General features: G+C 33.2%; 4 protein-coding genes, 1 long non-coding RNA gene and 1 pseudogene across 19 annotated transcripts; 2 read left to right on the top strand and 4 right to left on the bottom strand.

The window, feature by feature from the left end:
• Nucleotides 1–1898: 1898 nt before the first annotated feature.
• Nucleotides 1899–10203, top strand: LOC104778124 (uncharacterized). Of its 3 annotated transcripts, XR_766406.3 has the most exons (7): nucleotides 1899–2188; nucleotides 2608–2663; nucleotides 3292–3363; nucleotides 7181–7332; nucleotides 7459–7682; nucleotides 8200–8476; nucleotides 9170–10203. It is a non-coding gene; the product is annotated as an uncharacterized LOC104778124 (long non-coding RNA). The 3 variants fall into 3 exon arrangements; XR_766407.3 differs by lacking the exon at nucleotides 7181–7332; XR_766405.3 differs by lacking the exons at nucleotides 7181–7332; nucleotides 7459–7682.
• A 456-nt stretch (nucleotides 10204–10659) lies between these two features.
• On the bottom strand, nucleotides 10660–11814 carry LOC104710423 (mitogen-activated protein kinase kinase kinase 20-like). Its single transcript, XM_087509540.1, has one exon. The coding sequence runs from the start codon at nucleotides 11812–11814 to the stop codon at nucleotides 10660–10662; it is 1155 nt and encodes a 384-aa protein (XP_087365666.1).
• Nucleotides 11815–12488: 674 nt separating this feature from the next.
• On the bottom strand, nucleotides 12489–15750 carry LOC104778116 (uncharacterized). 12 transcript variants are annotated; one of them, XM_087451747.1, is made up of 13 exons: nucleotides 15438–15722; nucleotides 15205–15361; nucleotides 14839–15100; nucleotides 14567–14663; nucleotides 14335–14459; nucleotides 14167–14251; nucleotides 13938–14070; nucleotides 13681–13865; nucleotides 13471–13594; nucleotides 13171–13347; nucleotides 13027–13080; nucleotides 12804–12941; nucleotides 12489–12722 (listed from the first exon to the last, which is right to left on the bottom strand). In XM_087451747.1, the coding sequence occupies exons 8-13, from the start codon at nucleotides 13770–13772 to the stop codon at nucleotides 12666–12668; spliced, it is 642 nt and encodes a 213-aa protein (XP_087307873.1). In that variant the 5' UTR covers nucleotides 13773–13865; nucleotides 13938–14070; nucleotides 14167–14251; nucleotides 14335–14459; nucleotides 14567–14663; nucleotides 14839–15100; nucleotides 15205–15361; nucleotides 15438–15722; the 3' UTR covers nucleotides 12489–12665. The 12 variants fall into 12 exon arrangements, with proteins under 12 accessions (XP_087307873.1, XP_087307876.1, XP_087307860.1 ...); XM_087451750.1 differs by having other exon boundaries at nucleotides 13681–13819; nucleotides 15438–15719; XM_087451734.1 differs by having other exon boundaries at nucleotides 13681–13778; nucleotides 15438–15719.
• Nucleotides 15751–18204: 2454 nt separating this feature from the next.
• Nucleotides 18205–20149, top strand: LOC104778107 (putative polyamine transporter At3g13620). The gene is made up of 2 exons (XM_010502478.3): nucleotides 18205–18693; nucleotides 18861–20149. The coding sequence occupies exons 1-2, from the start codon at nucleotides 18423–18425 to the stop codon at nucleotides 20030–20032; spliced, it is 1443 nt and encodes a 480-aa protein (XP_010500780.2). The 5' UTR covers nucleotides 18205–18422; the 3' UTR covers nucleotides 20033–20149.
• On the bottom strand, nucleotides 20113–21606 carry LOC104778096 (feruloyl CoA ortho-hydroxylase 1-like). Its single transcript, XM_010502467.3, has 2 exons — nucleotides 20936–21606; nucleotides 20113–20852 (listed from the first exon to the last, which is right to left on the bottom strand). The coding sequence occupies exons 1-2, from the start codon at nucleotides 21445–21447 to the stop codon at nucleotides 20279–20281; spliced, it is 1086 nt and encodes a 361-aa protein (XP_010500769.1). The 5' UTR covers nucleotides 21448–21606; the 3' UTR covers nucleotides 20113–20278.
• A 1729-nt stretch (nucleotides 21607–23335) lies between these two features.
• On the bottom strand, nucleotides 23336–26372 carry LOC104778085 (IQ domain-containing protein IQM2-like; annotated as a pseudogene). The gene is made up of 7 exons (XR_015558109.1): nucleotides 26168–26372; nucleotides 25411–25865; nucleotides 25132–25312; nucleotides 24946–25034; nucleotides 24752–24842; nucleotides 24313–24657; nucleotides 23336–24228 (listed from the first exon to the last, which is right to left on the bottom strand). The product of XR_015558109.1 is annotated as an IQ domain-containing protein IQM2-like (transcript).
• Nucleotides 26373–26987: the final 615 nt, after the last annotated feature.

Genomic DNA, 26987 nt, shown 5'->3' with positions numbered 1-26987 from the left:
ATTCAATAATCATATATATTGTATTAAAGACAAAACTCAGATAAAATGAAACTACTGATCGAACCAATTAAAACAAAAAAAGTTTTCATATTTTTAAAATAAAAATTGAAGCCAAATTAATTTATGACAGACTAATTTAAAAATATAAAATATGTTCTAATATATTAAAAAATCACATTGTATTCAATAATCATATATATTGTATTAAAGACAAAACTCAGATTAAATTAAATTATATTTAATATTCTATAAGTTACAGTTTGACTGTCTCTAAAACGTATGTACTAAAAAAAAAGAAAAATAACGTAATTGCTTAATCACCCCATCAAATAGTAGGAAACAATAGTTTCACAAAAAAAATTACCATAACGTTTGAAATAGTAAGTGTGAATCAAACAAAATAATTATAGAATTAGATCAAAATCATCTCATAATCTTATGTAATTTTTCAGAAATCAAGCTCAAAATTTTAATTTCACATAAACAATTTTTAAAAAATTTAAACTAATTTACTTAAATAATACATACCAACCATCTTACTTAAATTTGATTCCATTTGTGCCCCAGAAAATTATATAAGATTCAAACACAGAAATTAAACCCAAGAATTCAAAACTATAAATTTAATTAAATGTTGGTATATAATTCCAAGATGAAACCAATCACAGACTGATAAAAGGTGGCTTTAGATTTTTGGGGGTTGCATATGTTTCTGATTAAAGAAGGAAGGAAATGTGACATCTGACTTATTATATAACTGACACATGTCCTCTCTTATTCTTAAAGGCCATTGTTTTTATGTTTTCATATTGGGCCTAACAAAATAAGACCAATTACAGGCTCAACAAATATAATTGACAGCCCTTACACTCATCAGGACGATATAAACTAAACGATGTCGAATTCACCTGTACTTACCTTTTCAGAACCATCGTTCCCAGCAACTACCACCTCCGATGTACTTTCACAAAAATCTCCTAATTTTGGGTTTCTTTGGTTTAATTCTCCTACTCCACCACCAAATTCGAAATCATTTCCGGTTTAATGTCTGTGTCAAGATCCCGAACACCTATTTGAAGTTCCGAACTGTATGTAACATTAATCCTGTCCAAAATCATTTTCAAATTCTTTTTTTTTGAAAAAGGGGTTTAGATTTGCAGTACCAATTAGAATCATATGAACCATTATTATGATTATGTTATTTGTATTACTTATTATAATCTTTAACGTAATTAAAGAATTCCATTGAAGTATTATCCTTTATTTTCATCTTTACGTTTACCACCCAATTATAACGTAATGAAAATAATACCAAACACCTATGATTTCATGGTCATTATTTGTGAAAGATTTAATATAATAGAAGTTTTAGTAATCCTTTCAATAAAATTTAGTTGTATATTATCAATTGATTTTTAGTAATTTTAACAATATAATATGATAGTATAATATCAATTTAGATGTTAATAGGAAAAGTAACATTAATTTGTTAAAAGTAATATTGGTAAGTACTTTACAATATAAATTGGTTGAATTTTTATATTTTTTTATGTTACTCCTGAAAGTAAATGTAGTTATATGTTAAAAAAATATAAAAATATAACTTTTATAATCATGTAAAACTAAATAAAAAGTATAAAAAAAAATTGAAGATACCCTTTATAATATGTTAAAATGAGAAATAAGGCATTTTGTATTAGATAAAACAGAAAAAATAAGAGACTCCATAAAATAATGAGAATATTTGTGTGATTGTTTAAATAGTAACAACTAATGAAAATACTACGATAATTATTTGAAGAAGAGGAACTAATTATTCCGTTTTTTTTTTTTTTTTGAATTCTCGTTTGGTTTGACTGTTAAATTAAATAAAAGGAAAATAGATGGTTTAAAAAAATAAAAAGGAAATAAGGAGTTATTGTAGAAACCTCTTATCCTTTGTCGGCACAATTCTTTAGCCCCCAAATTGCGATGTGAGCCACCGCCTCCCAGACCATCCTCTCTCTTTCACCACCGTTCTTTTGCCATACCTCTTTTGTGTATATGGAATACATGAGCTACACATATAATCGACAAACCTTTGCACACAATACCCAATGAGCCTCAAAACATCAAATTTGACAACGGAGTAATTGAGTTGAAGAATATAAGACTCCTATTGTATATGCGACTCTCCTCGACGTGATGGGTATATCTTCTTCCATATTCAACTCTTCTCTTTTTCCTTCAATTTATACAGTTATCAATTATTCTAATCTATGAGACTTCTCTGTAATCTCAATTCTATTGTATACTCGAATTGGTCTATTAGATGACAACCGATTTGAAATTTTTTATTCAGTTTTTATTCATCTATTCATTCTCTGATTACAGCTGAGATTTTCTTCAGTTTCTTTACTTACCTTCTGTTTGGGATCCAAATCTTTCACTCAATTTGTTTTATTGCTAAGTCTATCTATTTCTTGTTTTTAGTTCTGTGAATTTTTGACAAATTGGGAGTCAAAAGTATGACAAAATGGTTCAATTTGTTTTTCTCCTTCTTATATCTCTTTTTATAAAAGATTACTGGCTATTGGGATTGAAACTTAAACATTTATGTGGATGCAGTTGATATTGGTGTAGACATGCCATTGACATTATTGCAGCTTCGTTCCACCTCTAAGGTACTTATCGTTGCTTTCTTTAACTTTTATAAAAGTAGCAAATAATTTAGAGTAAGAGTCATATAAACAGAAACAAATATAAACAGTAAGAGTCATAGGAAATGTGAAACATTAAACAGAAACAAATAAAACATAGCAACTGTGTTCTTGAAATAGAAAATAGGATTGCATTGATATATTATTCTACTTATTGAAGGACACCTAGAGCAGAACATGCATCTCTAAACGTAGGATACAAAATGCCATCAACAGTACGTAAATCTTCAAAACTCGTTGCACCTCTTCTATGTGTTAAAAGGATTCTCAAGTAAAACTGCTCACCAATAGCTGATGAACTAAATTGCATCTGAGTAATACCTGAAATTCTTTTACGCTTGGTCCATTTTTTAGTAATTTTGTTCCAAACAAAGTGTTTAGGAAACTCAATGTAAGTCAGCTGTCTTGCTTCTGTGTTGTTTGCGTTCATGTTCATCCACTCCAAAAGTTGAGAACCATGAGAATAATAGAGAGACATCTTGGAACTGAAAAAAAAAGATTATAATTAATAAATTGTGTTAAGCAAAGATAACAGAATATAATAAAAAAGGAGAAACTAATTGATTCAATAACTTGTACATATGTTATCAAGCGGTGAATATCGTTCCCAGAGAAGTGAAAGAAGGAAAAGAAGTGAAGAACGATGAGAAGATTTAAGAATACTGTAAGTACAACTAACCTGGAGTTATATAGGAGAATAAATCTTTCCATGATCTTTGCTTGTACGTAGTGGTGTTAGTGTCAGAATATTACGGCATTTTGGTTATAGGATTTTTTTGTTTTTGGTTTCTTAATTAAATTTTTATCTCAAAAATCCCACAATTAAATTAGCAAGGCGTTTAATACGCCGGCCATAACAAAGAGTTTTAGGCACGTATTAATTTTTGATAATTAAACACCTTCTTTGATGTGAATAAAACACGACCATTACATCATTAATATTAAATATAATTTCGAAAAATATATACATTTGACACCAAAGAGTACGGCATTCAGTTTGATCCTACTTTTCATGAAACTGGAATTTCAAATTTGAGTTGTTTTAACATTGCAAAAGATAAAGGATAAGCCATAAACACACTTGGTGTTGATTTCCAAGAATCGACTGGCGCTCTCCTTAAACATGAAAAATATGAAACTTACAGTTAGATAAATGTAAAGCAATGTAAGTTTGTAGGTCCAATAATTAGTGTTATATTAAAAACAGTAATATAAATAAGTAGAAAAATATGTATTACCTATAATCGTTATCTGATTTGTTGAAAAATCTCCTTAAAAACAACATTTGTTGTTTTTGTATCTCTGTTCCCATCCTCATTAAACAATTAGGATCTTCAGACCCCTTCTGCTTTTGACTCTTGACACGGCGACGTATAGTTGGCCGTGAGTAAATACCGGTCCTGGCAAATAGATCCCAACATGAGATAAACTCTGACCGTGGCTCTTGTTAATTGTCATTCCAAAGCATGGAGAAATAGGAAACTGAGTACGGCGAAATCGAAAAGGCAACTTCACATCTGTAGGTGTAAGTGCCATGCGGGGGATATAAACTCTCTCTTCATCATTGTCACCGTCGTCGTTTAGGCCGATAACTCTTGCTTCAGTGACATGTTCTCCCAGCTTTGTTATCTGCAATCTGGTCCCATTACACAATCCATTTTTTTGGTCAATGTTTCTTAAGAGCATAATCGGAACTCCTATCTTCAACTTGAGCACATGGTTTGGCAATCCCGAACATTTGATTGAGTTTAGGAATTCAATGGAGACATTCCCGTCTCTGATAGTAGAAGCATCTGTTGGGCATATTCTGTCACAACTAAAATATTCTTTGGTTTCTCCTGGTAGAATATCCATTCTATGATTGTGGATCTCCTCAACAACCTCATTGGTAGGACATAAGATAGCCCGACCCTTGAAAAAATTCACATCTTCCAGATTTTCAATCAAAGATGGATATATGGCATTCATGATTGAATCTATAGGGTCAAGATTATCCAAAAGAAGCATGTCACCTGGAATATCGATCACAGCTTCACCATGATTTGGTTCTGAAAGCTTTCCATCTCCTAACTTTAGAATCCATTCTGAGAATTCTTTGATGGATTTAATCTCAGCAGGATCCGAATCAGTAGTAAGACGCATGTTTTTTGTCAGACGAAGAACATAGCAAAATCGCCATAATGATGAAGAGGTTAGAGAAGCTTGAACAATTTGCCCTCTACTCCCTTTAGCAATAACTGGTAGCACTTGTCAAAAATCACCACCAAAAACTATTGTTTTCCCACCAAATGGATTATAAGCATTACTAACATTAGCTGCTCTTGCTATATCTCTCATACTTCGATCAAAAGACTCAAAACAATGTTTATGCAACATTGGTGCCTCGTCCTAGATAATCAACATAGATTCCAATAGTAATCCAGCTAGATCACTATCAGCAGCAATATGACATGTTGAAGTTTCGTGTAGCTGTATTGGTATTGCGAACCCTGAATGAGCAGTTCTTCCTCCTTCCAATAATAAAGCTGCCATTCCACTCGAAGCAACATTGATCACAATTTTTTCTTTCGATCGGATATATGACGACAAAGTCTTCCAAAGAAAAGTCTTTCCCGTACCTCCAAATCCATAAACAAAATATACACCTCCACAATTTGATTCGACTGAAGCCAATATACTATCATAAACATTCCTTTGTTCATCTGTTAGACTTGGAAGCATATTTTGATGGTCTGAAGCAGCCTTGTCTTTGTCATAACACAACTCTTCTGTAATCAATTTGTTTGCTGAAGATGGGATACTGGTGTTGGCAGGAAATGGAAGTGAAGAATAAGTTTTGAGGCTACTTCCATTGGACTGTAAAAGCTTTTCAATTTCAAGCAAAGCTTGATTTTTTAACTGATCTGTGCTCATTTCCAGACCTATGAGTTTTCAAAATCAATGTTAGTGATCAAATTTTTTTTTAAAAAAAAGTTTATACGTGAAGATAAAATTTACTAACCTGGTTTTTCCTGAATTCTTCTCTGCATTTCTAAAATGTCTTCTGCAAGCAAATGCCATGTTTTTAACCAAACATGATTAGGTGATGAGAAACTATCAGAGGTTAGGAGCCTCACAAATAGTTGACGCATGTACTTAGCTGATCCCCATTGGCTGGCTTCTGCGATTGTATCAATATACAATTGGTCATCTTCAAGGAGACCAAGAGCTGCACATGCATCTTGATACCTTGGATACAAAATACCATCAACAGTACGTAAATCCTCAAAGCTGATTGCACCTTTGATCACCGTAAGAAGGATTCTCATGTAAAACTCATCACCAGCACATGGTGAGATAAAATGCATCCGACCAACAGCTGAATTTCGTGTATGCTTTGTCCATACTTTTTTGGTTCGGTTCCAAACAAAGTGTTTAGGAAATTCAATGTAAGTCAGTTGTTGTGCTTCCATGTTGTGTTGGTTCATTTTCATCCACTCTAAAAGTTGTGATGTATGATTCCCCGGACTGTTTAAAACATCATCAACATCATCATCATCCTCCATTGTTACATTTTGCTCCCCTTCTAAATGAAATGACAGTCTTTGCACAGTTGTGCTGCTGTGATGAAGGTCAAAACCCCACATTCTCCATGTTGCTTCAACAGGCGATACATATCTTTTAAAGAGAACATATAATTAAGACTTATGTTAGTGAGTTAGGCTAACTAAAAAAAGACGTAGCTAAAAAAATAGTAAGGTTAAACAAATTACCTGCAATCGTAGTATTCCTTTATTTTGTCTATAACCTTTTCGGTACCTTCCACGTACCTTTGTTTATATATTTGAATAAATATTTGATTGCTCTGGTCTGGTTGCACCATTCTACATTTATATGGGCATAGTACTTTAGAAGCAGATAAGGGTTGTAGGGAATTACAAACCGATTATCTATGAGAATTCCATTTTTTTCCACAGTTCTCCCATCTTCTCTTCTCCTGTACACTGGGTAACCATCCTTGTTGATATACGTCTCTTTGCAGAATCCTTTTGGGAATTTTTTGGTGCATTTTCTTTTTTCCATGCACGGTGAACGTGGGTTTACTAACCCACATGGACCATGAATCATTAGTTCTTTAACTATTCCATGAAGGACATGGTTAGTAGCTTCATCAGGGATTTTAGCACATATGACTTCATCGATATCCTTTGTAGTAGCCAGTTTTGACCCACGCTTTAGCCATAACAAAATATGAGCATGAGGGAGACCTCTTTTTTGAAATTCGATTGTATATATCACTGTTTGGAAAAAAAATAGAAAAGGAGATGGATGAGAAAAAACATAAATATGTGAACATAATCTGTTAAAAATATAAGAATTATATGTAGGTAACCTGCGATTGATGGACCAAAAAGGTTTTTGTTATGAATGTCGAAGATGAGATTATCTAACTTCATCTTGAATATTCGGGAGATCACGTCAGCCCTGTCTTCTGTTTTTAGGGCCCTTGCTTGTAGGTGTCTTGTAATCTCTGGCCATTTAGGATTGCAAGTGAATGTAATGAACAAACTCGAGTAGCCAATGTTTTGACAAACTGCCATTGCGTCCCTGTATTTTTCTTGCATATATTGTGGATCTCCCACAAAAGTTGATGGTAAGAGAATTCGCTTCCCACACTTATCAACATCTTGATTTTCACTTGCTGCAGAAGCTGCAACATTGTTGTACTTATTTGCCCGAAATAACTTTTGGTTTAGTCTAAGATATCCTATTCTTTCAGCTTTGATCATTGTAAATCCATCAACCAAAAACTGCTGAAAGAGTTTCCCAGAATGCAGAAGAGGATTAAACTGCCCATGACCTCAATGATTTTATAAGCAAAAAACTCTCGCATGCTTAGTCGAAACCGTGGGTTTCTCGATGTTGTGGTCGTCTTCTTAAGATACAGATCAATATGGTAACCGTCTTCTCCAATGGAAATAAAAGAGGATATTGTAAAGGAAGGTATGCAGGGTGAAGCTCACTTATCCTTGCCAATTGCTTAGTCTTTGTTTCCACAACAATATCTCTACCATCTAATTCAGTGTCAAAATATCCAACAAATAATGCAGCAATTTCAGAACTTGTTGGGAGCGTATATGTCTTGTCATGAACTTCATGCCCAGAAATCAATACAATCTTAACATCTATTGATTCTAATGAATCACCGAAACGATCCCTTGCAGTTCGAAGTATCTTATTATATGGATTGCACTCATATAGCATAGATTTAATTGCTTCGATAATATCAGCTCTTAGTGTTCTGGATTCTGTTGTAGGTGTTCTTCGTTTAAAACTACACAATTATAGAAATTGGATAGTTGATTCAAAACATTAGTATTTGTCGTAAAAATTCAAAAGTCGAATAATATTCATAATATAGATCCACTTTTAAGATTTAGTTAACATTATTACCTGAAAGCTGCTATTCTGTTGCTTATTTCATTTTCAGTATCAAATATATACAACTGTGCAAATGCAGGAGGAGTGCCTTCATTAGGTAGCAAGCTGCCTATTTGATGGAAGTTTTGACCATGGAGTCGAAAGATATATGGTTCACGTCCGTTGTTAACTGCATCAATTTGTCCACCCATGGAAGTGAAAGCGAACATGGAATTATATGGCCTAATGTTCTCTTTGAAGTTTATGCTTACACTGTCAATCCCAAATATCAGTCTGAAGAGGTTTGGAGGTAACATCGGAGGGGGGGGGGGGGAGTTCAACTTTTCCGTGCATACAACACATTGAAAACTGTGGAGGTATTTGGTTTCTTCTTTTGTTAATACGTTCATTGTACCACATCAAAGCATTACAATGCTGACACAAATAAACTGCATCGCCATAGTCTTCATAACCTGTCAAAACAAAGAAACGATAGAACGGTAGTAAATTTATTGTTCACGTAAAGTTGTTGTAAATATTGCATAAAAAATAAAGCTTACATATTTGGCCAATATCTGTTGAGATGTTCTTTCCACTTGCTGAGTATTTGAGCTGCTACATCTGTATCTCTCTGCATTATTAATAATGAAGTGGACTTAGGGTTAGTCATACTTTATGCTGAATAGGCTGACTGATTTTCCTTTCTTATGTGTGAATATTTGATGATAGTGTGTGAATATTTGATGATAGTCATACTTTATGCCTTGAATCGATTCGAATTCATACTTCAGTTGAGTTGTTTAGTAGAAAAGTTAAGTTAACTTACGGTTTGTAATGTTAGTTAGAGGCTGTTGTGATTGACTATTTCTGGATGATGCAAAAGAGGAGGTAGCACTTGAAACTGCATTTTCTGTTTTGTAGGATAACATATTGAATAGAAAGAGTTAAATAATATATGTTTCAGTTTAGGTTAAATAATAGAATGAGAATAAGTAACTTACCATCACTGAAGATTTTCTTTGCCTGTCTGCTGTTTACGTTTAACACTTGTTTCCCTTTCCTTTTGTTAGGACTCTGGCTATTCATTTTCTGAGCTTCGTCAGGATGAGTTACTTATAGATGAATCGGATCATTCTCTGCAAAAGGTATACATTTTTTCTAAAAAACTGAAGAAGATTATTATGAAAAATCTTTTGAGCATAAAAAAATTACCATCACAATATACTTTCTTTTCCTTCCTAGTGTTTGACAGCTCTTTCCCTTTCCTTTTGTTACAATTCTCGCTATTCATTATTGTAGTATGGTGGGATGAGTTAGATAGAAATAAATGAGTAGGATCATTCTATAGAAAAGAAAGACATTTGTATGTTCCTACAAAAGAAGATATGGAATCTATTATGAAGGACTGAAAGAGAATTCTACTTTTCTTACTATGAAGACAGAATATCGAAATGAATAAGAAAATGAGGGATACAGGTAGTTGCGTGAAAAGATGGGTATATTTTGGTTTAAATTTTTTTTGATAGACAGTTACACACAGGGCATGTTCGTGGTCCATATCTTTGGACGGTTACAGGTAACTAAAGTTCATTTATCATTTAAAATTAGTTTTATACGAATTCTGCATAATCATATTCCTAACGATAATATACTTTTATGTCTTATCTGTAAGGATGCTTCTGTAGTATAAAGGATATTTCTTTGGTTTTGTTTTAGAGGCTATGATGATGATCTCATCTAATAATTGTACTTCGAAGGTGTTGTTGAAAGGATTGCAGGTAAGCTCAAAAGATTTGACTTTATATTCTATAAACTGGATCGGAGTTTGACATTCAACAAGAATTGGATCGTAACAGTATTTCTTCAAGGCCACAGAACATTTGATTCTCCAGATTGAATTTACTATGTGGTTGTTGAGATTTTGTTTTACAGGTTCCTGGTTCGAACACAAATTGAGCTTCCATGAGATATATAGTCTAAGACATTGCTGGTTTAACTTTCAATAATGTTTTTATTTGTAATGCTTATACAGGTTTGTAATATATAAGTGGAGCTTATAGAGGTTTGATCTGAAATAGAATAAAATTTTGCTGTGGGAAATAAATAACAGAGTATTATTGTAACAACTGGAGTTCGCTTGGGTTAAATTTATTATATTTGGAGCTTCTATTAATCATAACTTGCAGCTTCAAACTTATTTGACGTATGTAAGTGGAGGTGAAACATGTTAGTGGAGGTGGCTTTGGTTAAAAGTGAGCTTCAAATTATTAGTTGAAGCTTCTATTGATCCTTACTTTTCAGCTGTTTGATTTTTTTACTAAGTAGGTAGATATTTGTTTTCCTATATCAAAAATAATGCCCAGATATGTTTAGTTTTAATTTTACTTAAAGCAGGAAAAAATCAAACGTCACAACATTACAGAATTCACACATATTTACAAACGTAGGAAGAAAAACTTAATAACTAAGTACAATATGGAATCGAGATCTGGAGAATTTTCAATTGATTTTTTCGAAGCTATGTGGTCCGATCACCGTCTATGTGAACTTCAATGTTCCTTCAGCCTTTTTTGACAACATTATCATCAACATTGCATGACGACAGAAACTTGTGTTTCAACAAAGCTGTAGAGTCAAACCTTTGCAAGGGATCTATCTCCAAACATTTGTTTAGAAAATCCTTTGCATCATCAAATAACCATGAAGGTATGCACGGCTTGAAAGAGCTATGGGCGATGACATCTTCGAGTTTCTTTCTGTCTAATACCTGGAATTCACTCCAAGGCTTCTTCCCAGTTAACATCTCTAACACAGTGCATCCAAATGACCAGATATCAGCAGCATAATCCAAAAGACCTTCTCTTAAAACTTCAGGAGACATGTACAATAATGTTCCTCTTTTATGACCACTACCATCTCCATACTCATCTGAAGTTTTTCTTAACGCTAACCCAAAATCGGCAATCTTTGGTTCAAAACCATTAGACATAGAACGGGTTACTTGAGGTTTAAGTAAAATATTACCTGGTTTAATATCACAGTGGATAATCTTCATTGAGTGTATATAGCTGATACCTTTGAGGATATCTGTAGAAAATAGCTGAACATCATTTTCCACCATCCCCTTTCCTCGAAATTTAAGAAAGTCTGCAATTCTTCCTCCAGAACAGTATTCAAGAATCAAATTATAGTCGCTTCCGTTTGGTCGAGTTTTTGACATCGTTATTTTGCTACCATAGCATGAAATAACATATGGAGAAGAAAGCCTTGTGAGTATTTGTTCCTCATCAATAAGGCTTGATGAAAATGTAATGGATGAGCATTTGATTGCCATCTTTAACGGCAAACCATCAGTTTCTACATCGGTGTTTTGCTTGGCTAAGTAAACAAAACCATGAGCACCTTCGCCAAGAGAGTGACAATGAATCCATACAGAACCATCAGGAGATTGTTCTGTTTTTGAGCGTTTGGAAACAGAGGCTTCAAATGCTTCACGACTTATAACCTTTATGCTGCTACCAAATTGATCAGAATATGTTTGTGGTGAAGCAATGACACATGTTGGAGAAGCAACAACTTCGAAACTCTTCGATAGTTTGTAAACGGCAGCTTCAAATGCTCTTTGACTAATGATCTGTACGCTGCTCTCACTTGAACTCTTATTAGTTGGTGATGCGGCCACAACTCGTTTCCTTTTATTGGATGTGATCTCCATAGACTTATCAACTAAGGTTTTCGTCTTAGTCTACGAAAACAATATAAGTAAATATCAGTGGAATGAAAAAAACACTAAAAAAGTAGAATTTGAAACATATGAAGAAAAAAAGAAAGGAACGAAGAGAATGAAAGACACAGAGGCACAGACAGAGCCAAAGGGAGGAAGGGATGTAGGGTAAACTTGATAACTGTTTTTATACTTGTGTTAAAACAGTTTGCCGGAAAAAAAACTATTTGGAGGCAGTTCTAAGTATCCAAAGATCGTGCAATTCGTGGTGTTGTGTTAGAGTAAATTTAGGGATTATATGTTATTATAATTACCATTTTCTTTCTATAATAATTATATGGAAAAGTTATTTGGTTTTGCATGCATACAGTTTCATTATAGGAAATATTAACAATCATGTGAGTTAGTTAAATGCAATGACATAAACTTATTTAATATTTTATAATTGAAGTTTGAAATAGTTTAACTCTAGGCGATAAAATCAGATTTTACAACGACTTCTGGTCTTGTGAGCATAACCTTTGAAAGTTCATAGTTATTAATTGGATACATTAAGGAAAGTTAAAAGAAATTGTTTTAAAAAATGACAATGTTATTGATTTTATATTGATTTTAACATAATATTAATTTCACTTTGTCTAATAAATGTCCTAAATATTTTGAAATAGATAGAAGAACTTTAATATTAGAAAAAAAAAACTTAATTTACATAAGTAGTTACAAACATAGAGGTACTAAATAAGTCATAGTTAAATAAAAAGAAGCACAAAGGGATGCATTACATTAATGGAAAAACAATCAAAGTGACATAACATATTAATTTCTCGTCTTTTGGGAACCAACTACGTCGATGCTTTTGCTTTGCATGATGTTTCCTGAACTTTACCAAGTGTTCCAACCTAACAATTGTAAAGGAACTTAATTCATATTTTTTAAATGACAAATATGACTTTTAAGTATATTATGCTTTTGTATGCAACCTTAGATGTTGATTTTTGCTTTGTTGATGATTCTTGAACAGCATCAACGACATCATCACGTCCTCGTTTTGTGCTTGGAGTAAGAGGAGAAGACAGAGGCAATTCAATATCTTTTGTTTCTGAAAAGATATTTTCCATCTGCAAATATTGGAGAAAACTTTAATATATATATCAGAGAGCTATAGTAATAACTTAGTATGTAGAAATATGAAAACTATATAACCTGAATAGCGTTTGACATGCTTGAAATGATAGATACTTCAGATAGAGTTTTCTCCTTGTACATGTAAACCGAGTTAATAAGGATGTTTCCATTCACAACTAAGACAATAATACAAATACAATAACTACCTCTGTAACAACGTACCTTGAAGATTAGATTATCTTGAAATTTCTGAACAGTTTGTGGTTTTTCAGTCAGTTTAACAACTTTGAAGCTTGATTGTGGATTCTTTTTTTCAGTACCTTTGACATTAACAATCCAAACAATTTCCCTTCTTTGTAACTCAATGAGATCTTGAGGAATTTGACCTTGACGGTTAAACTACAAAATAAATTAGAGAAAAAAGTTTGGTTATAAGGTGATAGTTATATCTGTAAAAAAAACAAAAAAAAAAACATGTTTGGACCATGACATAGAGTTGTATTTAAAAAATGCAAACCACACATGAAGTTGCTGTTCAAGCAATTCATAGGCAGACTTATGAATAAGTTGCATAACTTCTCTATCAAACAAAAGGAAGGTAGCGGTTGCAGCTGTATGATCAACAACTTTAACATGTACTTTGTACCTAAGAGGAAGACAAAGAAGGCTGATATTTTAATCTTTGTGATATGCAAGTGTCATACTTTATTAAATTGTTAAGGTCAACATTACCTTATACTTGTTGAAGTTTCTTCTTTATTGCAATGATCACATGAATACTTGTTGAGGTCAAGTGCTTCTGTTTCTGGATTAAAATAGGGCATGGCCCTCTTGAAACATTGTGTGCATCCAACATAATACCATTCAATGTCTTTTCGAAATTCCAAAATTCATGCAAAAGTAACGCAAGTATTTTTCTGACAATTTTAAAAATCAAATAAGTATATATCAACTTTATATTAAATAGACTTGGATATGAAAACAAATACCTGAGAGGTTTTAGTAATCTGATCAATAGATTCACAACTGCTTAATGGGAAAGAATCTTCAACTTTGTTGCTCAAATCAAGTGTCATGAGTTGAGAAACTCTATGAACATCATTTGAGTCTCTATTGCCCAGCCTGAAGTGTTTTGTTGAAAAAAAAGAAGATAATATGAAGATTTTTCCTTTTAACAAAGTATTTCCTTAGAAAATTTTAAACAAATAAATGACTTACTGCTTTTTAAATTCAGCAATCTCAGATAGGTCTCCATCAAGAAACAACTTTGTAGAGAATCTAGAATTTTGAACAGATACTTTACCTATATATAAAATAATGTTTTGTTAAAAGGTCGCATAGAGAAGAGTTCATATTATAAATTAGTAATAAGATTGAATTTGTTACCATTAAATTTTTTGATCCTCATAAGACTCCCAAGTAATATTATAGGACCTGCAGTTTTTTTGGTAACATCAGTATATACATCTTCAGCGTGATTCTCCCATAAAGTACACTCCATGATAGTGTCACTACAAGAGAAATCAAAAAATTTATGGAAAGTGAACAACGCCATATGGTGTACAGTTTATAAAGAGAGACATGAAGAAGTGTGAAACTCTCCAGCAACTTCACTTACCTTAGATCTCTTAGCTGAATATCCAACAGCTTTGACTTCTATCCAGAACAATCTTTCTCAGTAATCTGACTCATACCAACAACTTCTCCAATAATATCTGGGAAAAAAATGGGAATCAGAATGCTTAAATAAGCAGAAAGGAATATATTGTCAACATTTTTCCTTTTAAATAAACTTTACTGTGAAAGATTGAGCTCCACTTGAAAACGATAAAGGATTTGTTAATCTATTTAAGAGTAAAGTGACATGTAGAATAGCAGGAGGATACATACCGAAGAATACATCATCCACATTGGATTGAGTTGAAATCTCTGAGAAAGAATAACAGTTGAAGCGAGATATACTTGGGATCTGATCACACGGCTTCACCCATGTAGTAAACATGAAATTAATCTTGTAAGGATGTACAGTTCCCTTGTAGTCACCAAAGTTATCACGAACTTCAAAATTCATGATATCACAAAACCTTCCTTCACCAATCCTTTTTGAATTTTCTAACTAAAGTGTTTTTCACTGATGCTTGAATTTGATCCTCTTGTCATGATCAAAAAATATTTTGCAAATTTTTTGAAGTTATTCGATTGTGATTTGAAAAGACTATAATGTATTACAAATTTTAAATAACTACGCATACTTACCTTTGCATCCACCAGAATTGCTTCAATACCCAAAATAACTCGAGGTTTGTCTTTTGGATAAAAATTCCATGTCCTGACTATTAGAACTCTGATCTTCCATTCTCTTTTTAAAGAATTTAGATTAGAGAGATGAGTAAAATCAAGAGGCATGTTGCAGCTGAAATAATAGAAATCAGAATTAATATGGATAGAAGAAAAAATTAATGGATATGATCAAAAGATAAAGAACTTACACCCGTCAGAACTGTTGTTTTGAAAAGAATTTAATTTTGTTCAGTTGAAAGAGGTTTTGGAAGGGAAGATTGGGGCATTATTTTTTTTTTATAAAAGAGGTTTTGAGGAAATTTTTTTCTGCGATTAGAGTATGTTACAAAACATTTATATAGAAGATGGAATTTGTTGTAACCACCATGAACGTGGATCTGTTAGTGGGAGTGAAATTAGGATTGTTTTTCAGTTGTGTTTGTCAGTTCTGTTTCTCGTGAAACAGAGGAGAGGAAGAGGAAAGGGTGAATGACATAAAATCATAGTGGACTTAAGGTTATTATTTCAAATATGTTTGATGGACTTAAGCTTATTCCAATAATTATGTTTGATGGATTTCTTTGTGGGCTTTATATATTTTTATTTTATCCAAAAATCCAAAAAGCTAATAACTACTATTACGTTTTTTTGTTTTTAAGAGGATTATTTATGAGTTTTTCTGATTTGGAATTTGAGAAACTATTTTTTTTTTTATTAATTTTATTTCAAAATATCTGATGTGGCACAACCTTAGTGGACATATGACTTGTGCTTTATAGCATAAAGGATAAGTTAAAATTTTATATTTTGTTTTCGGAATCAAGTAGTATGAAATTTGTTTAAAGGAATTGTATCTTTTTTATGGAAAAACACAAAACAAGATAGTATTTGGACTAATCGTGGAAGAAAAAAAAAACAGAGAAACAAATAAATGCAATTGGGCCACGATGACCAAATATAATTAAGCCCAAATAAAACAAATAAAAGACATTAAAAAAAAAACTTAAAACGCACGTGGAGGAGAGAATCAATCGTATTCTTCCTTTGGATCTGGTTTTTTTAAACCAGCCAACGAAGAACTTGCAGGGCCTGACTGATTATTTGTTTATCCTGACTTGTGGACCAGTTGAACAAAAAGGATAGTAAAAATACACATGTGAACTACATAAAGTCATAAACACAAGGGAAAGCTTTACAAATCAGATTCTTTTATGATATTCTGACTCACTTAACCAATAAACCGTACCGAATTGGCTTGATGGGTTCTCTTAGTATATCCTACAGAAAGTCCAATACGACCCAAATAAAAGAAAAAATATATAATACTGTATAAGAATTTTGGACTTCTCTTTTAAAAAAGCTTATGAAGTTTGAACATGTTTGATTGATGACTTCAGCATTTTATTGGGTTGGTAGTTGATTAAGACCCGCCGGGCAAATTTTATGGTTTAAAGTTTAAACCATATAATACCTCAATATAATTTATTTTTTTATATAATATTTATTTAATCAATTTAATTAATTTATTTTTATTCTCTAATACCACCGATAGTGTTAACAAAATAATGAATTGATGTTTTACCTATATAACACTAAATTAATAATATTTTAAATTTATAAATATCAACAAAACCCGTCCCGAGATATTTTAACTTGCACCATATCATCTTAATTTTTAATATTTATTGTTTCGTATTATAAATATTAGATTGAGTTGATATGTTATTTATTAAGATTGTAACCATTTACATTTTATAAGATTGGTGCTTCTTATAAAGTTTAAATATTTATAATACTTAGAATTCTTAAAACGGTTGAGTATTTCTCATATTTGAAGTTTCGTAAAAGTTTTAATATATTATTAATATTTTAAAGGTCTTCTAACTTTTTTAAAAGTTGAAATATTTATAATATTTGAAACTTCATAAACGTTTAAATATTATTAATATTTTACAAAGTTTAACTTTCTAAATATATATATAATATTTATACTTTTTATAAAATATAAATATTTATAATATTTATACTTTTTAAAAATCTTTAAAATAAATAACTGGAATAAACCAAATAATTTTTTTTTAAGTTTAAATGCCTGATAAATTAAACTTTCCATTCATTTGTATTATGAATCATTTTGACCCCTTTTATACTATGACTCCAAACTATTGCCCAATTTTTTAGGCGATATGAGATATTGTATCCGTATTTTATATTCATCTATTGAATAATATATGTCTGTTTTTAAAAATTTGTATAACATCATATGCAGGAAAAAATCACAATTTTTATTAACTATATGTATTATATAATAATTCAAGATAATTTAAATATAAATTCAAACAAAAATGAAAGGGAATCATATATTTATGTTTGAGTGAGGTATAAAGATTCTCTTTTTTTTTTAAATCTTATTTATAATTAATTTTGAAATTTTTGGTAATTAATATTTAAGTCAATGGATTGAATGTTAATTGTTTCCAAAATGATTTTTTGTCAAAAATTTCTGCAAAAATACTAGTATAGATTTTTTATTCATCTATTGAGTAATATATGTTTGTTTTTAAAAATTTGTATCATATCATATTCAGGAAAAAATCACAAGTTTTATTAACTAAATATATTGTAGAATAATTCAAGATAATTTAAATATAAATTCAAAAAAAAATGAAAGATAATCATATATTTATGTTTGAATAAGGTAGAAAAATTTTCTTATTTTTTAAAAATCTTATCTATAATTAATTTTGAAACTTTTGGTAATTAATAATAAAGTAAATGCATTGAATGTTAATTGTTTCCAAAATGAATTTTTTGTCAAAAGTTGTTCCAAAAATACTACTAGTATATATGCACAATTTAATTATTCAATTAAAAGCTCAGTATTCAATTATTTTAATCACTAATCCTTTCTTTCTTCTTTTTTTTTTGTTTTGTTTGACCTATCATAATAATAAAACCGTGATTAAGAAACTAATTAATTATAAAAGGATTATAAAAACAGAACACATTGATATCGGATGGTCCCGAATCTTCAGCAAAATATTCGATTCTGATACGACCAACTGACTAACCCTCCCATTACATACACGTTTTTTCTCAAAGATGAAATTTTTGGATTCCTTCCCATTTAAAATCGTGCTTTTATTCTGAATCTTCCACAATCTCTCTCTCTCTCAAAGAAGAAAAAATAAATAATGGCAAATTCGGAGACATCGAGATCGAGGCACGAGCTACCATTAACAACCTCTGACTCAAGCGGCAACAAAGCAACCACTGCTAAGAAACTGACTTTGGTCCCTTTGGTTTTCCTTATTTACTTTGAGGTCGCTGGTGGTCCTTTTGGTGAAGAACCGGCTGTTCAAGCGGCTGGACCACTTCTAGCTATTCTCGGTTTCCTCATCTTCCCTTTCATTTGGAGTGTCCCTGAGGCTCTTATCACCGCTGAACTCTCCACTGCCTTCCCTGGTATTCACAAACTTAATCCCAAACCCTACAAAGATGTTCACTTTTTTTTTTTTTATCTCTAAGAACACTACTCTTATCCAATCTGAGTTTAAAGATTAACACTTTATTCAAGAACTAGGGTTGTAAAATTTGTAATTGGGATCCAAATTTTGAAACTTTGTATTCAGGCAACGGAGGGTTTGTGATATGGGCACATCGGGCTTTTGGCTCTTTCGTTGGCTCTATGATGGGTTCGTTGAAGTTCCTGAGTGGTGTGATCAACGTTGCTTCGTTTCCAGTCCTCTGTGTCACTTACTTGGATAAGCTATTCCCTGTTCTTGAATCCGGATGGCCTCGGAATGGTTGCATATTCGCTTCAACTGTGGTCTTATCTTTCCTTAACTATACTGGTTTAGCCATTGTGGGTTACACAGCTGTTGTTCTCGGTCTAGTGTCTCTCTCGCCTTTCCTTGTCATGTCAGCTATGGCAATCCCGAAGATCAAACCTCACCGTTGGGGTAGCCTAGGAAACAAGAAAAAGGATTGGAATCTCTACTTCAACACACTCTTTTGGAACTTGAATTTTTGGGACAATGTTAGTACTCTTGCAGGGGAAGTGGATAAGCCTCAAAAGACATTCCCGTTGGCGCTTCTTATCGCTGTGATCTTCACTTGTATAGCTTACTTGATTCCTCTTTTCGCTGTCACGGGTGCGGTCTCAGTAGACCAGAGCAGATGGGAGACAGGTTTCCACGCTGAAGCAGCTGAGATGATTGCAGGAAAATGGCTCAAAATATGGATTGAGATTGGCGCTGTCTTATCAAGTATAGGACTTTTTGAAGCTCAGTTAAGCAGTAGTGCTTATCAGCTGGAGGGTATGGCAGAACTAGGGTTCTTGCCTAAATTCTTTGGTGTACGATCGAAATGGTTCAACACTCCTTGGCTCGGGATTCTACTCTCAGCTCTCATGTCTCTCGGGTTATCGTACTTGGACTTCACCGATATCATATCCGCAGCAAATTTCTTGTACACATTAGGGATGTTTCTAGAGTTTGCATCTTTCATTTGGTTAAGGAAAAAACTACCTGAGCTAAAGAGACCTTACCGAGTTCCGCTGAAAATACCAGGGCTAGTGATTATGTGCTTGATACCTTCAGGGTTTCTAGTACTGATCATAGTGTTTGCTACTAAGATCGTCTACCTTATTTGTGGTTTGATGACCGTAGGAGCAATAGGTTGGTACTTCTTGATCAATTACTTCAGGAAGAAGAAGATCTTCGAGTTCAACGAAGTTAATGATGATCTTGACTACAATGTCAACGGAGAAGAACATCCCAAAGTTGATGATCACGAATCATGATAAGAGCTTAAACAGAGGATCTTATATATCAACTTTGAGATAGGTTTTTCAATTAAATGTAAGTTCTTGCTTTTGTAACATTTTTAGTTTGATAAAGGAGAAATTGTATTTTGATCAGTGATAGTTATACAAGACAATACTGAACAGAGGCTCAAGAAGACATCAGATATGTCCTCTTGCTTTCTTCTTTATTCACACACACACAAAAACACAAACAGGAAACAAAACAAGAAAGTTTGACTATGATCAGATCTTGGCGTAATCGACGGTTTTCTTCCCGTCGTGTGCCTTCCTGAAGAAGTACTTGACGTAATCAGAGTAGACAACGTCTCTGTAGATCGGTTCCTCTCCGTTTGCAATCACCTCAGATAGTGGACCAATCACAGACTCTGGTTTTGGATTCACAAAGATAGGAACAGAGATTCTGTTATTGTTACCATTGGCTAAGACACGATGCTCCACGCTCTTGTACCGACCATTGCTCAAGATCTGCATCGCATCTCCGATGTTGATCACAAAAGAATTGGGAACCGGTGGCACGTGAACCCAGTTCCCTGACGCTAGAGAACGAACGTGTAGACCACCGATCTGGTCTTGTAAGAGAATGGTGAGAGAAGAGACGTCTGAGTGGCGACCAACACCTACGGTTAGGTCAGGGTTAGGGCAGATGGGATAGTAGTTGAGGTTGATCCGAATGGAACCCATGAAGAGTGACTCTTTCGTCTCGTCTAGCTCTTTAACGTTGAGATTCTTACCCAAATACTCTAAAAGCTTCCTCACCATCTTCTTTGACTTGTTCATGTACTCCAAAGTTTCATTCCTGCAAACAAAAACAACAAATCAAGAATTATATATATAGAATCAAATCAATGATTACAAAGATTGAAAAATTGTGAAACTCACCTGCAAACATCAGGCCAGAACTGTTCAGCTTCAGCATCAGAGACGTAGAAGAGACTAAGATAGTCTTTCCACTCAAGAGCTTTCTCTGCAAGAGGACTAAAACTAGTCCCAAACCTAACAGTCGACGACAAAGAATTCTCCTTTGTGAACTTGCTCTTCTCCTCCACAGGGAGATTAAAGAACCTGTGAGTCGCAGCCTTGACTTCATCAAGAACTTCCAAAGGAACTCCATGGTTGACCACCTGAAAGAAACCCCACTTCTCAGCAGCATCACAGACAGCTTCAGCGACTTTGCTCTCATCAGGGTTGGACATGTCGATCACGGGGATCGCTTCGTCTGTCTCGTTGACGAATTTGTTGATGAGTCGTTCTTCAAGTGGCTGAATGTATTGGTCTGGAAGAGATTTGATTCCTGTTTCTGATAAACCCTTTACACCATTTCCTTTGTGGACTACGAAGTCGGTCACTTCAGCTGGGTTTGAGAATTGGGATGTGGAGAGTGTTGGAGCCATCGGAGCTTTTTTTTTTTGGGTTTGTTTGCTTAAAAAGACTGAGACTTATTGGATTTTGATTGTGAAGATTAAGTTACCAGAGAGAGGAGAGGGTATTTAAAAGATTAGATTGAAAGAAGAGAATGCAATCAGCTGATGACCGAACAACCTCTATGGCTCTCACCATGCTTCTGCCGTTTATTTTTATTTTTACTTTTCTTCCCGCGTTTATTCCTCTATTTAAATAATACCTATTTGTATTAATTAACACTTTGGCTTTGGAATATTTGATTTGGGTTATTATTGTAGGATTATTACTAAACTATGTTAAATACATAAAAAAACAGTACATGTTGTCATGTTGTTAACAACAACAACAAATGACTAATTTCTCGTTATTAGCCAAGGCTCCAAGCTTATTGGCTGATCAACTGTATTTTTAATGATATTTTTAGAGTGCAACTTATACAAATAAATGAATGCAAAACCTACCAGAAAATTTCAACATAATAGAGGTAAATCAGTTTGACGTGATGACACGATGAACATGTGTGTTGTATATGTGGTATAATTAACATTATTTGTTGGTGCAATTGTGTTTCCAATTATTGCTTAAAAAGTACATTAGCTCGTCGTGACTGGTATATTCAAATGAAATTCAAAAGACATCTAGGGATGCTAATTGTTTTAGTTTCAATTACTTGTTTTTGGATGAGTAACTCGATCCAATCAAAAACAATTTGGAAAAGGAAATAAAACTACAAATATAAAGTTGAAAAAGCTAACTATTACTAAATTTCTACTTGGAGAATAATTAACTCGATTTGAGTATATATATTAGTATTGCATACTGTATGTCTTCTCAGTGAACACACATATACACTATATGTTTTAGTGATTCCAATATTTTTGTAAGTGCCATTTGTATTAAAACATTGGCCAAAATGTGCATGTGCAGATACTTTAACGCATTCAACAACCAAACATTAATATTTGGTAATTTGAGCAAGTGAGCACTAATTAAATTGATTAAAAAGGCATAGTATCGCGATAATTGATTCTAATTATGCAATATAATAGTAGTATTCATGAGTCATGACTCGGAAGGAGTGAAATACCAACGGTCCTCGATTGATTTGTTAGGTTATTTTTGGCTTGGTTAGGTTGGTGAGTTCATATAACAATACTACTTGTTAGTCTTTCTAATTTTTCCTTTTCTTTTTTTTGTATATACTAATTAGAGTACCATGAATCAAAATACTTAAGAAATCCAACAATCCAATGCATTTGACTAATTATAAGAGTTCATACATCACACATATATTGACTTTTTGTCAAAAAAAATTAGTTAGTGTGAACTTGTTATTTAGCATTTAGCAATGATAATTGCAGAATCAAATTTTGTCATATTTCGACCTCATAACTAAGTATTTTATGATGATTGTCAACAACAAAAAAGTAACTATGTCTAAGGACTTCAGTGGCTATCCCTTAAATAAGTATATTTTTCTTTTACTTAAAAAAAAGTACTAGTCTCTGTGTAATTAACGTAGTCGTACACATTACATCGTAGGAAAAGATCAATTAGTTTTATCGTGACTTTATATAATAGCATTACAGAAGATACTTGCATAATGAATATAAGCAATTTGGTTATCTTTGTGGTAGGTGGAGAAGCGTGGGACTAGGCATGGTTCTTGTTGCGGCCACCACTATAAACGGCTTTTTTCTCTTCACCTACTTAAAATGGGCCTTTTAAAAGCCCAAATATTTCGTTTGCATTAGGCCATTAACAAAATAACTAACGTGCCACCACAAACAGTCGAGAATTTAGACGAATATTATTAAGCTGTAGTGTGTGACTGTGTGTATTACACAGGCTTTAGTCAAAACCAAAAAGCCGAAAGAATATTAATACTTTTTTTTTTCTTTTGTAATTTCTTGTTAAACAAGAAACTAAATAAACAAATGAAATGCTACTCTGTTACAGTAAAAAAGGGAAAAAATAATACAAAAGAATTTCTAAGTCACATCATCTTCTCTATTCACACAAAAAGAATAGATCAGATCGAGAATAAAAAAACTTATGAATGTGCATCAGTTAAGAATTTGTGAGTGTAATAAATCTGCCGGTAGTGACATTCCTCGCCATAACGGTGACATTTGGGGCGTTTGCATTTGTGATGACGATGAGAAACATAGCCTTGAAACAGAAGCACTTCTCGGAGATAAGTTCACTTGTTCTAGTGCTTGAAACTGAAGCTCTGATGGATAATCTCTTACACAACCGATCCTTGGTCCTGCACCTGTTGTCCATTTGCATGATAGTTGTTTCCCGAGTTGGAAAGATCTAGTTTCCTTTTTTGAATTGATCCTTTTTAGGATTGATTCTTCTGTGACCTTCACTACTTCACTCTCCTTGGTTTCTACCTCTTCTCCTCCTCTGGGTGAGCTCTGCTCTGAAGGCACTGACTCTTGTTCTAAGTCAAACATCTCTTCCTCTTCCTCTTCATCGTCACCCGAATCGTAGTCTTCTGATACTTTTGTTAACTTTGAACCCGCGGATTGGACTTCATCGCCTAATGTGCTAAAAGATTCCATCTTTTCCGGTGTCTCAAGATCACTTTGCTTTCTTGACATGGACTCAATTCTCACAAGAGTTTGCTCTTCTCCAATTGGATCAGCCTTATCTTGAAAGACAATGGTTTTCTCAGCTTCCAAATCCTCTTCCAAAGAATGGTTTCTCATATGAGTGCTTCTCTGTTTGTATAAAGAGAACTCATCTTCATCTGTAGGACTCATCTGAAACACAGCAATAAACCACTTATAAGAACATAACCCTCAACAGCTTCCAGCTAAAACAATGAATGAGTCTATTTCTCTTACCTTTACATCAGTGATATCGACATTGTTCTCTCCTAGAAAAGAGAGAAAGTCCATGAAATTCTCAGCTGTAGGTTGATAATGTCCACTGTGTGGCCAAACAGCCTTGAGAACACCATCCTCAACAACTAATCTTCCTGCAGCGACAGTAGCTCCTCCAGCTAAGAAGCTTGAATGTTGAAACGTACCCTTCTTCTTCTTCCCAACATATAACACTTTAGATGTGCTGAGCACAAAAATCCATTTGGATTCACTATCTTCCATATCAGAAGTTTGAAGAATCTCTCCGCTATGCTTGTAGAAGAATTTGCCGTCTTCCACAACCACCTCATAAGCTTTTCTTTCCATCTACACAAAACATATACATGACAACAATAAGAAACAAGTTCTAATTTCTTAGCGTTATTACTTGTTAAGCAGAGATAAAGGGATAGATACTAACCGGACCAAGGTACTTGATGCATTGTTGTTGAAGTTTCAACCTCGGACATTTCTCCACAAGATTTACTTCTTTCCCCTCGCCGATATCTAGCCTGTAACATTTGAATCAAACCCATGACTAAGTTTAGTTTCTTGATCTAGGACAATAAATGTTTAGCAGGAATGGGATAATAAGTCGGTGAGAGAAGTAATTACCAGTAGAAGAAAGGTTCTCTACTCTGACAGTGGAGCCATTTATTGTAGTAAAAGTGCAGGTTGTGTCCATACCGATGTCTTGGATCAATCTGTTAAAACAAAAGTGCATAAAACAAGATCAGATTACGCTCAACCGAAAAAGCAAAACAACTAAAAAAACAAGACTGGGATGAATCTCTAACTTACCGCTTCAAGCCAGTGTTGTAAAGCAAGCTTTTGAGCTTTTCCATTCTTTGACAATCCTTTACCAACCTTAGCTGCTCTAGTCCTCGCTCTAGACCACCTCGAGATCGCGGTTTCGTGTTTCTCAATATCAAAGAAAGATATAGAACTTCTCTTCAACTCAGCAAAATCCAAAAGTTTCCACCTGTGAATAAAAAAAAACATTATTAGATCATATCACCAAGAAGTGTCTTCAAATGTAACGTTTCGAGTTAGAAAAAAAAAAAAAAAAAAAAAACTAACCAGCTTTGCTCGACGAGCACAGCGCAATCAGCGAGCTTTCGTCTAGTACGGAAGCTCTTGTAAACCTTCTGGAGCTTAATAGCAGCTTCATGTTTGGGATTACTCGGATCAAGAACTGAGAACTCTTTAGCAATCTCAAAGCCATTGTCTTCTTTATTGTTGTAATCTTCTTTGAAGACAGACCTGTTAAGCGAGATCATTCTCTCGAGGTGCATCCCTTTGAAGCTAACAGATTTCTCAACAACCATTTTACCAGATCCCAGAGATTTCAAAATCCTAGGCTCTAGAGTCCCGTCATTGAAATTGACAGATCTCTTTGGAGTTCTACACTCGTCGTCATCGCCAAAGCTTATGGACTTTACCGTGACTGAGTCAAGAGCAGCCTCCACTTCGTCTTGCTCTGCGAACGAACAGGAGAATGATACCCCCATTCAACAGATCCCCCAAATTCTTACCTGAAGTAAAAAATAAAAAAAATCATAAAAATCAGAACTTTTCGGATCTGAACAAAATAAAAACAGAGCATTATTCGGGATTTGTAACAGAACCGAGAACTAATTCGTAACCGAAACACATTTTATAAGATGAACTAAAATAGTGCTATTTTTAAGCTCTCTACTAATGACATCACATAATAATTAATATCAAAAAGATTTGATAAAAACCCCATTTTGGTGGAAACAGAGACAAATATTTAGAAAGCAGAGAAGAATGAAACAGAGGAGAATGAGTGGTGATGAAGAAGATGAATGAGTACCTCGAATATACTTTTTGATTTGAGTGAGTTATTTCCACAAGAAGAGAAGCTCTTTTTAAGGAATCTTTCTTTCTATTAGTTGTTCTCTTGAATCTTCTTTTTTGATAACGAAGATTCGAAAAAGGTTTCTTTGTTTTTAGGTGTTTTTTTTTTGGTTTTGAGTTAGGGAGAGAAGGAAGCTCAGAAATCGCAAGTTATATTTTACAAACTCTTCAACAATGGAGTTTATATATATATAATACTACCGTTCGTTCAACTCCAGAGCGACAAGAGAGAGAGAAGAGAGAAGCGTCGATATTTCAAACCACGTGTTTGTAGCTGCGGAATATTCATACGAGGTCAAAAGTTCCATATTCAAAATTAACACTTTACCCTATTATTATAAAAAAATGTAATACAGTATACATGATCATTAAATTACTAATATATTACTCAAAGTAATAATAAAAGTATATAATTCCGTATATACACATCTTTCGAAATTGTTATCAACACAAAAAAAAAAACTTATGAATTCGTACTTAATAATATACTACACAGTTTGGCATATACTAGTCTCTCTCTTTTTTTTTTGAAAGTTTATTGAGTTAACTTTGTTATGATTATTTACTGTAACGCGTGACTTACAAGCTATATAAAAAAGATTTGACTCATTCCATTTTCTAGGGAATTCGTTAGTAGAAATTTAAAGCCAGTATAATAGTGTGACGTAGTTGCAGACGTGGAATTTTAAGTAGGTGAATACTAGTAACGTTGAAACTTTTGCACTTTATCCATATCTCTTAAAGAATACTAAAACACAATTCAATATTAATTTGTT

Source organism: Camelina sativa, chromosome 1 (assembly GCF_030686135.1).
Source record: "Camelina sativa cultivar CO46 ecotype springtype chromosome 1, ASM3068613v1".
Taxonomy (NCBI): Eukaryota; Viridiplantae; Streptophyta; class Magnoliopsida; order Brassicales; family Brassicaceae; genus Camelina; species Camelina sativa.
Note: the sequence above shows the minus strand (reverse complement) of the source record. Positions and strands in the feature narration are given on the sequence as shown.

Coding starts and splice junctions, on each gene's coding strand:
- LOC104778096 (XM_010502467.3), bottom strand. CDS start 21,447: ATGGCTCCAACACTCTCCACATCCCAATTCTCAAACCCAGCTGAAGTG. Junction 20,853..20,935: donor TTCTGGCCTGATGTTTGCAG/GTGAGTTTCACA, acceptor TTTTGTTTGCAG/GAATGAAACTTTGGAGTACA.
- LOC104778116 (XM_087451733.1), bottom strand. CDS start 14,449: ATGGAGTGTACTTTATGGGAGAATCACGCTGAAGATGTATATACTGAT. Junction 13,595..13,680: donor GAAACTTCAACAAGTATAAG/GTAATGTTGACC, acceptor TCTTCCTCTTAG/GTACAAAGTACATGTTAAAG. Junction 12,942..13,026: donor GCATGTCAAACGCTATTCAG/GTTATATAGTTT, acceptor CAATATTTGCAG/ATGGAAAATATCTTTTCAGA.
- LOC104778107 (XM_010502478.3), top strand. CDS start 18,423: ATGGCAAATTCGGAGACATCGAGATCGAGGCACGAGCTACCATTAACA. Junction 18,694..18,860: donor ACTCTCCACTGCCTTCCCTG/GTATTCACAAAC, acceptor CTTTGTATTCAG/GCAACGGAGGGTTTGTGATA.
- LOC104710423 (XM_087509540.1), bottom strand. CDS start 11,814: ATGGAGATCACATCCAATAAAAGGAAACGAGTTGTGGCCGCATCACCA.